This window comes from Xenopus laevis, chromosome 5S (assembly GCF_017654675.1).
Source record: "Xenopus laevis strain J_2021 chromosome 5S, Xenopus_laevis_v10.1, whole genome shotgun sequence".
NCBI lineage: Eukaryota > Metazoa > Chordata > Amphibia > Anura > Pipidae > Xenopus > Xenopus laevis.
This window is the reverse complement of record NC_054380.1, coordinates 140,507,134-140,517,951: the sequence shown is the minus strand read 5'-3', so window position 1 is coordinate 140,517,951 and position 10,818 is coordinate 140,507,134. Positions and strand designations below refer to the sequence as shown.

At 42.2% G+C, this 10,818-nt stretch overlaps 1 protein-coding gene across 1 annotated transcript in view; it reads right to left on the bottom strand.

The window, feature by feature from the left end:
- Positions 1-689: 689 nt before the first annotated feature.
- The window catches only part of garem2.S (GRB2 associated regulator of MAPK1 subtype 2 S homeolog), a 47,465-nt gene continuing 37,336 nt past the window's right edge, over positions 690-10,818 (bottom strand). The window contains exons 3-6 of the mRNA XM_018266052.2: positions 9,510-9,640; positions 7,832-8,989; positions 3,469-3,638; positions 690-2,099 (exon numbers count right to left, since the gene is read on the bottom strand). Coding sequence (XP_018121541.1) covers positions 1,109-2,099; positions 3,469-3,638; positions 7,832-8,989; positions 9,510-9,640 — 2,450 coding nt within the window. The 3' untranslated portion in view covers positions 690-1,108. The remainder of the gene's footprint in view (positions 2,100-3,468; positions 3,639-7,831; positions 8,990-9,509; positions 9,641-10,818) is intronic.

Sequence of the window (10,818 nt, the reverse complement as noted above, 5' to 3'; positions counted from 1 at the left end):
TGCTGTCACTTACTGAGCTTAGGGAGCCACTCACAATATACAGTACACATAGAATAGAAATGTCACAATATAAGGCTGATTAGTAATTAATACACATAATTACTACATGGCAGCACAGAAACCAGTGCAATTAGCATCAGAATTGAATAATCAGCAAACCTGTAGCATCAGCTTATATTACAGCCAGGGAAGCTCATTTTCTGCTGGATAATTAGTGACGAGCCCTAAGCTTAGCTTCTCAACAGCCAATCAGAGCCCACTGAGCATGTGAGTGTCACAGACACTTTCCAAGATGGTGACCCCCTGTGACAAGTTTGAAGTCCTGGATCATTGCTGCTATTGACAAGCTCAAACTTTAGCCTCCTGCAATAAGTTCACTATAGAAAATAGGCCATTTGTAGCCACATTCATTTTTAGGGTTTAGTTCTCCTTTAAAAAAAAAATCAGTTGCACAATATTCATAATAAATCACACAATTACTGTAAATAAACAGAAATGGTCTCTCTGAGCTTTAGCCCCAGGGAATTTTAGTGAGAACTTTATGGCCCCTTATCACATACTAATATTAATTTCTCTTCACACAAAGGTTAATCGCATTTCATACCATAGTGAGGTTGGTGCATTTTGTTGGTCAGAAAGATACATACCCAGCAAAATTCAAAATTCTAAATAATGCAAGACATTTAGGGCTTTCTCTGACTTTTAATATTAAATGACAGTTCATGGTCAGACCTCAAGCACAAGCTACTTTAGTACAGTTGCAAGTCCTGTCGTTGTGGCTAAATCAGTTTTCTTGGACAGATGGAATTATTCAAAACAAAAACGTCAATATATTATATTCAGGAGGTCAAAAATTCCAAACTAAAGATTTTCAGAAAACTTTGTTGAGTGTTCATGTAAAGTCCTCATGGGATCTGATCCATGGACTGACCATATAATGATATCGATTGTGCAAATTGTGCTATGTAGCCCTAGGAAATGACCTACATTTTGTTAAGAACAAGGAATATCCTATAAAATAAACATTGTTAAGAATTTTCCAAAATTCGGTCCTGGGGAGAAAGATTATCAAGTCTTTAGGCTCAAATAGGTTCATGGTGGAGCTCTGTCATATTTTGGGTCTCCACCCCTTAATGAACTGCATGATCTTTTTCACCTGGAGCTTGGTCAGTTTGAAGTCGTCAGACAAGATTTCCTCGGTCAGCTGAACAAAGATGCTGCCGTCGATTCGCTCGCGCACAAAAAACGTCACAACATCCTCGGAGAGGCCGATAAACCTCAGGCATCTGGAAACTTCTTCCACTGACAGAGCAGACAGATCTGCTGGAGGGTGCCAAGTTAGAATGTCCCCAGGGAGTCTAGGAACACCAGGGCTGTGAGAAGATGAGGTGTCCATGTTACTCCTAGAGGGCATTGGTGGCACTTCTATCACTCCTTGAGTCAGATACACTCTTGTGACACCTCCTTCTGCCCCCCTCAGAATAGTAGGAGATAGAGGAGCTGAGCTCCTAATAACAATTTTATCCGTCTCAAACTCCTTTGTAGGTCTAGGAGGAGGTGGGGGACACGTGGTTGTGCCTCCAGTTTTAAAAACAGGCTCAGGCACAAAGCGCACCTCTGATCCTATAGAGAGAGAGTCAGATGAGGTGCTCTGGCTGTGGTTTGCATCAAATGGGTCAAGGGCCTCAGATGCAGAAGATGAAGGGGATTTTTGGTGGTCTAGGGGATCCAGCCATTCCCCAGAGGATGAGGGAGTGGAAGAAAAGGCAGGGTTGGCAAATGGGTTGAGGGCACCAAATGGAGCAAAGCGTTTTTGCGTTTGTGGGGGCTTTATCCTAGGGCAGCTGTAGTAGGTCTTTATCGTAGTGTCTGTGCTTAGCAATGGAGTGGAACGTCCACTGGCCACACTAGGACCAGTATCTGCATAGGCCCAGGAGTCTGACCATGAAGTCTGAGTTGGCTGGGCAGTAGAGGCCATGGTCCCTGATGTCTGACGGTTGGACACATCCCCAGCCTTGCAGTCTCCCCATGTGCATGGATAGCAGTACAGGGAATAGGAGTCTGGAGAAGGAGAGCAGCTTCCACTGCGGGTGCCTGATCTGTGTAAAGAGCAAAAAGTAAAATACATGAGTTGTGAAGGAGCTAAGTTTTGACTTGGATTTCTAGAAGTGTCCGTTTTTTTTACAAATGATTTGGTAAAGTTATCTGATTAGCAAGGAGTAAATGATTATGTTCTGATTGGCTTAAGCGTGGCCTATAGATGGCAATGCTCTGATTAGCTACAGCAAATATTCTAATGCTCGAATTTGGTTATAGGCTAAGCCTTTTCTCAAGGTTTCATTTACTACTGACTGACCTGTTTCTTTTGGTATTTGTAATCCTCTGACTGGCTGTCAGTAGATCTGGCCCTGTGAATGTTATAAAAATTTTTTTGCCAAGGATTGGTCTAGCAGGGTTGCGCCAATAAAACCAAGACTTGTGCCATTAACTAAGAAGCGGAATTTGCAGGCAACTGAATACAAAATCTTATTAATGATAAGATCTTTATCAACATTGGCTACATAATTGAATCCAGCTCTGGAGATGGTGCTCAGCACCTCAGCTCTGTGCAGAATGACAGTAATTATAAAGAATAATATTACTTGAATGTAAAGTGCAAAGAGTCACATAGAAGGATACAGTATGTTCCTGCAAAATATCGTTTTTTTGCATAGTGAAAGAAAGGATCATTGTAAACAACCTTGCAAACTTTACAAATAACTTAAACCCATTAAAAATAAGTGATGGGTTGTAATTTGATTGGATATTTGCATAGAATAATGTTTGGAGATTTTGAGCAGAGTTCCCCTTTAAAAGCTGTATCTACTATATATTTTGGGTTGCATCTTTTTTGGAGCATCTTTACCTACATTGGGCCAGATTGAAATTACAGAGAAGACTTTATGATCTCCTAGTGGTCAACCACTAGATTTAGGGCCTGAAACACTTTACATTGCTACATAGTTAAGTTGAGTTGAAGACCAAAGTCCTTCAAGTTCTTCCACTCCAAAGAACCCCAGTGTACATAAACACACACATACCCACCTGTATACACTTACATCTATCAACTATACTGTATATACCAATATCGATAGTAATTGTAGATTTTATTATCACTATAGCCTTTGATGTTCTGCTTGTCCAAGAAATCATCGAAGCCCCTGTTAAAGGCATTAAAACAGAAGTAACATAACCAAATGCAAGAAAGTTCTAATTAAGAGGATAATTATCCCAGCTTTCCTAGTATTCTGTCAAATTCATTCCTTTGATTCCGAAGTTAAAAGCCAAAATGTTGCCACCATCTCTTGTATTCATAGTATATCATAGCCACCAATTTGAATCCTTGAGTGTCAACCTTGAAGTCTTCTGGAAGATGAGGGTACAACTACATAACAGCATGGTGGTACTTTGTTTATTGCTTCAACTTACATGTCATGGAGTCCAGATGAGTAATAGGACAGACTTGGGTTGGGGGAATGAGTTGATAACAGCTTGGTCTTTGGAAAGCGAGGTGGGACAGGTGGGCTAGAATTGGAGAATGTTCTGTCTCCACGGGGGGGTACAGGAGGCACATTCAGAAGGCGGCATTCTTCTCTCACCTGTTAGGAACCAGAAATACCATGATCAGTTGGTTACCATGTCAGAGGATCTTTCACAGCCATGCTCCAAAGGCATCAAGAGCCAATTGATCACATTTGCCTAATTTACCCAAATATATTTTTCTCACCAAACCAGCCAATGATACTGACTTTGGAAATGACTCACTGACAAATGTTATAATAAGAATTCTCTCTAGAACACCCTTGGATTTGTGATGGTAAATGGAAGTTGTCTCCTGATTTGTAGTCTCCTGACAACTTCCTTGACTACTTGCTGGTCAGTCTGGTGGGAAACTGACCAGCAGGTGGCGCTGTTGTAACAAAATTCATTCATATTAACAGTACATGTATCCCTTAATATCTTGGGATTAAAACATTTTTTGGATTGCATCACTTGTAAAGACTAATGAACATGAATTTGATTATTATTTGAATTTTATCTGTAGTAAAAAGATGTGGCTCCATTAAAAGAAATGAATATTTTGGTTACTTGGAACAGAGCATATGTGCGTTAAAATTTATTTTCCTCCATGTGCATAATAGCGGGGTTGGAAGACCCACTATGTAGTACAGGTATGGGATCTGTTATCCGGAAACCCATTATCTAGAATACTCCAAATTACGGAAAGGCCATAGACTCCATTTCATGCAAATAATCCAAATATTTTAAAAATACTTTTTTTCTGTGTAATAATAAAATAGTCGCTTGTACTTGATCCCAACTAATATATAATTAATCCTTATTGGAGGCAAAACCAGCCTATTGGGTTTATTTAATGTTAAATGATTTTCTAGTAGACTTAAGGTACGAAGATCCAAATTATGGAAAGAACATTTCCCATAGACTCCATTTTATCCAAATAATCCACATTTGAAAATGATTTCCTTTTTCTGTGTAATAATAAAACAGTTGTTTGTACTTGATCCCAACTAAGATATAATTAATGCTAAGGGTGGCCATACATGGGCCGATAGGCTCGTGTATGGGGCCCTCCGACCAGTTTCCCTGTCTGTTCGTTGATGTGGTCCCGCGATCTGACCGCCCGTACTCCTGCATTATGATCCCATTGTTGGGCCCCATGTGTATTGGGTTTATTTAATGTCTACATTAATAGGTATGAAAAACCAAATTATGGAAAGATCAATTATCTGGAAACCCCCAGGTCCAAAGCATTCTGTAACAGTGCAAACAAGCTAGTAGATGAGTACTAAAATTTTAACGTTAATGTGAAAAAGGCTCCAGGACCTGATTGATTACACCCTTGTGTACTAAAAAAAAAAAAAAAAAAAAAAAAAAGGTACCGTATATACTCGAGTATAAGCCGAGTTTTTCAGCATCCAAAATGTGCTGAAAAAGTCTACCTCGGCTTATTCTAGAGTCAGCGAGCAGTAGCTGAGATTGCAGTCACTTTTAATCATTCCTATACCAACAGTTCGCTTGGTGAGAGACTGCAATATCACACAGCGCCCTCTGTTGGTTATATGAAAGAATAACAGTGATGGCAATATCACACAGCGCCATCTGTTGGTTATATGAAAGAATAACAGTGACTGCAATATCACACAGCGCCCTCTGTTGGTTATATGAAAGAATAACAGTGACTGCAATATCACACAGCACCATCTCTTGGTTATATGAAGGATTAACAGTGATGGCAATATCACACAGCACCCTCTGTTGGTTATATGAAAGATTAACAGTGATGGCAATATCACACAACGCCCTCTGCACAAGGTAGTGGGACAGTGGGACAATGCACACAGTAATCCGTTTGGCAATTCTATGTCACCATCAACTTTGCAAAGAAGTCCGGTTGATCGCTGGGGGGTCGCTTTGGCGGAATGTGCGCTGCTGGGAGACAGGGCTGTAGTTGTGTCTAGGCTTATACTAGAGTCAATAAGTTTTCCCAGTTTTCGTAGGTAAAATGAGGTACCTCGGCTTATACTCGGGTCGGCTTATACTCGAGTATATACGGTACCTAAAGATTAAAGCAATACTGATGTAACTGGTTGAGATTGTAATATCGTAAATATTCAGACAATCACAGGTCTGTAAGTTTGACACCTATGGTGGGCAAGTAATTTTAAGGTTTCTTAAAGGAGAATTCAACCCATAGCATAAAAAAACCCTACCCCCCTGCCCTACGTAGACCCCCTAGCCTACCTCGTAAAGGCCCCTAGCTTTTTATTTACCCCTCGGTGCAGATTCTGTCCTCGGCCAGCATCTTATTCTCTTCATTAAACTTCGGAAGCAGACTGTCGTTTTCAGTGCATGCGCCGAAAGTCACAAAAGTTTCCTGGAAAAATGTTGGAAATTTTTGTGACATTTTTCACGACTTTCAGAAATTTTTGTGACTTTCAGCACATGCGCAGTTGTTTGGGATCTGCTTCCGAAGTTTAGGGAAGAAAAGAAGATGGCGGCCGTGAACTCCAGAGGACAGAATCTGCACCGAGGGGTAAGTAAAAATTTAGGGGCATTTGCCTTGGGTACCAGGTAGGCTGGGGGGGAGGAGGGAGGTGGGTCTACGTAGGGTAGGGGGGTAGGCTTTTTTTTAAATTGAATTCTCCTTTAAAAGATCGCATTAAAGATCATGTTCTGGAGAATGTCATTATAAGGGCACGTCATGTCAAAAAGTAATTGAAAGGCTACATTTTACTGTTATTTTCACGTTGTAATGGCTCATCAGCAACTACCTGGTTGTTGGGGTAAGTTGATCCCTAGCAACCAGATAGATGTAGAAATTTTCAAACAGAAGGGCTAAATAACAGAAAAGTAAAATCATTCAAAACCTCCAAATCAAAAATGGCCAAATGGAACATATCATTGACAGAATACTCATGTATCTAATAGTAGGTACCATAACGCCCTAAAAACTCCCCCCACTCCCTGAAACAAATTCAAAATGAGGGTGTTTTATTTTACCTTCTTCTGGATCAGCCTCAAATACAGTTTTTTCCAAATTGCATTTATAGCAATTTATATATTATAGCTATTTGCTTATTTGGGTACCCCTGGATTTGGGGTGAGTGCTTATTTGTGCCCTGGGTACCCCTGGAACTATAGCAGGGTGACACTCCAATGTTTCTATATATCTGTAACCTTGTTATGAGCTAAGGGGGCCCAGTCTGAAGGTCAGTTAGGGGGAGATTTGGGGTGAGTGCTTATTTGTACCCTGGGTACCCCTGGAACTATAGCAGGGTGACACCCCAATGTTTCTATATATCTGTAACCTTGTTATGAGCTAAGGGGGCCCAGTCTGAAGGTCAGTTAGGGGGAGATTTGGGGTGAGTGTTTATTTGTACCCTGGGTACCCCTGGAACTGTAGCAGGGTGACACCCCAATGTTTCTATATATCTGTAACCTTGTTATGAGCTAAGGGGCCCAGTCTGAAGGTCAGTTAGGGGGAGATTTGGGGTGAGTGCTTATTTGTACCCTGGGTACCCCTGGAACTATAGCAGGGTGACTGTTACCCCAATGTTTCTTTATATCTGTAACCTTGTTATGAGCTAAGGGGCCCAGTCTGAAGGTCAGTTAGGGGAGATTTGGGGTGAGTGCTTATTTGTACCCTGGGTACCCCTGGAACTATAGCAGGGTGACACCCCAATGTTTCTATATATCTGTAACCTTGTTATGAGCTAAGGGGGCCCAGTCTGAAGGTCAGTTAGGGGGAGATTTGGGGTGAGTGCTTATTTGTACCCTGGGTACCCCTGGAACTATAGCAGGGTGACACCCCAATGTTTCTATATATCTCTAACCTTGTTATGAGCTAAGGGGGCCCAGTCTGAAAGCCAGTTAGGGGGGAGATTTGGGGTGAGTGCTTATTTGTACCCTGGGTACCCCTGGAACTATAGCAGGGTGACACCCCAATGTTTCTATATATCTGTAACCTTGTTATGAGCTAAGGGAGCCCAGTCTGAAGGCCAGTTAGGGGGAGATTTGGGGTGAGTGTTTACCCTGGGTACCCCTGGAACTATAGCAGGGTGACTGTTACACCAATGTTTCTATATATCTGTAACCTTGTTATGAGCTAAGGGGGCCCAGTCTGAAGGTCAGTTAGGGGGAGATTTGGGGTGAGTGCCTACAGTTATAGTTGTTGCTGATAAATACTTGGTGCCCAACAGATATATTTGAAAACATTTATAAATATCAAAATAAATATTCCCTTGGGTAGGTCTGATAATTAGGAACTTACTGCCTCAGATTTCGGGGGTACTGGCGGGGGTGTTTCAGTCCTTGTTTCATCAACATTTAAGGCTGGTGGAGTAGGTGAAATGTTTTTCCCCTCTAAGGCTGTAGACGTTGTTACAAAAGAAATGAGGTCCTGCTGGACCTTGTTGCCACATTCAAAACCAATAGGTTTGTTGCTGGGCTCAGAATAATTATCAGAGTTTTGATTGGTCCAAAGTTCTTCATATGGGATCTCCAGCTGTTCTTGAGTCCTAAAATCCTGTTCCACCCAATCTGGAGTCATGTATTCCTGGTCTTCTGAGTTGTCTGAAGAAGCCATGCCTGGGTGTTGACTATCCCGACAGTCCTGGCCACTGTGATCCTCAGGGAGGGCTCCACTGTAGACACACAGGGATAAACGCTGAAGGCCTTGGCTGAGCTCCTCTCGGGTATAGTTGATTGAGCCTGCAGAGAAACCCTGAAGGCAGACTCTGATCTTTCGAGGACTTGCACACTCCTCTGCAAAATCAGTCTTGGTCTCACGGACAGCCTTGGAGTACTCATCTGGGTTGAAGCGATGTTCTTGGCAAAAATTAGCACAATCCCTTACAAGTTTGTCAAAGTGAGGGTCTCCACAGAGTAGTCCCTCTGGGAGAGAGAAACGGGGCATGTCAGTGAGAAGCAAAAAGTGGAATGGTTTCACTTCATCCTTACGTAAAAGGCAACACAATACCACTGTCTTGGAGATGATGCTCACCAACTTGTAGCGATGACCTTCCCGGATGATGTGAAGGTCATAAAGGTTTCTGGCTGGGCGGCTGGGAACTACAACATTAACAGGTAATCGCACCTTCTCAATGATGCTCCGGATAGTGTGCTCTCCCTCCTGCATCTGTAGCTCTAGGGGACTACGAGTGCTAAAATTGCCCTTGCACTGGAAAGGAAGGCTCAGGCTCTCATTGGTGCGGTGATTCATGCAGATCAGACACGGCATCTTTCCCTTCACCTGTTTGCCAAGTGTGCCCGTTTTGCCCAGTTTTTTAAGGATGGTATTGAAGCGGGACTTCTCCTTCACTGTCTTGGCACATAGTATTTCCGCCTGGCCCATCAGAGTCAGCTCATCTCCAGTGTTCAAAGTAAAGTTATAAACCTCACTGTCTTCACTGAATTCCCCTGAGACCACCTAGAACCAAAAGAGAACAATAACATCACATTGTGACGGAAACAAACCAGTCAGACCACATCGAGCAGTAAATAAGTAGATATTAAAAAAAAGAAAAAGAAATGATAATATCCTAATGGGTGGAGTGAAAACCAACTGACATATCTTGCCAATATTTAATCCTACGTTCTATACTAATTGATGCTTGTTGACTAAGTGCTACCCATCCAACTTCTTGGATTTCTTAGGTTAAAGGGATACTGTCATAGGAAAACATGTTTTTCCCCAAAACGCATCTGTTAATTGTTCTGCTCCAGCAGAATTCTGAACTGAAATCCATTTTTTAAAAGAACAAATAGATTTTTTTTATATTCAATTTTGAAATCTGACATGGGGCTAGACATATTGTCAATTTCCCAGCTGCCCCCAGTCATGTTACTTGTGCTGTGATAAACTTCACTCACTCTTTACTGCTGAACTGTAAGTTGGAGTGATATCATGAACAATTATGCTTTGCACATAGAAGTAGAATTTGGCTTACCTTGACACTGAAGGTGATGGCTTCCATAACAAAGACTCGGTCAGGAAAAACACTGGCCACCTCTTCTACACTACTGAAATACTGCACTGGCTCTCGCACATCCCTGTCCTGGTCCAGAAGCTTGAATTTCCCTGGAATAGAAGAATGAGTTGAGATTTTATTCACTGCTGCAAGCAATTCTTTCCTGCTGCAAATCCCTCCCTTATTCACATGTAATACAATGTTACTGCCTCTACACCTTGATCCTGTATACACTGCATAATGTTCTGTCGCCAAATTACTCAAGGAAATTACTATTTGAAAGCATTTTCTTTTAAATCACTGAAAAGTTTTTGCGAGTTATTGAGAAACTAAAGTGAAACATTGCTGAATCTGAAACCAAAGAGTCACCATGTGCTTCCTATTTATCTCCACAAGAGGGCAAAAAAGAACACAAAAACAGTTTCAGCTTTTGGCCAATTCCCATTCATCTCCACTAGAGGGCGCTGACACTACTGATACCGTGTGGACTGTTAAAGTCGCTGTCCTTCAGCACTGAAGCTCTGGGCAGCCCAATTCCATAAGAAACATTCATGCACACAAGGGAATCTACAGGTTTCAGCACTGTCTTGCTGAGGATGCTGGGAAGTGACTATGAGAATGCCATCCAAGACACGATGACAGCACAGAAATCAAATCCTTTATTTTTTCCTAACTGTGCTACTGAACATTCAGAAAATTAGAACCATTTCCAACCATGAGAGTAGCAGGAGGCAGTGGAGACACACTTGGAGCCATGCATAGAGACACCACACATGGAGCCATGCATATAGACACACATGGAACCATACATAGAGACACCACACATGGAGCCATGCATATAGACACACATGGAGTCACACGGAGCCATGCACAGAGACATGCATAGAGCCACACATGGAGCCATGTAAAGAAACACACATGGAGCCATGCATAGAGACACGCATGGAGCCATGCATAGAGACACGCATGGAGCCATGCATAGAGACACCGATGGAGCCATGCATAGAGACACACATGGAGCCATGCATAAAGACACACATGGAGCCATGCATAAAGACACATGGAGTCACACGGAGCCATGCACAAAGACATGGAGTCACATGGAGCCATGCATAGATACAGCATAGAGACACACATGGAGCCATGCATACAGACACGCATGGAGCCATGCATAGAGACACACATGGAGCCATGCATAAAGACACACATGGAGCCATGCATAAAGACACATGGAGTCACACGGAGCCATGCACAGAGACATGGAGTCACACGGAGCCATGCACAGAGA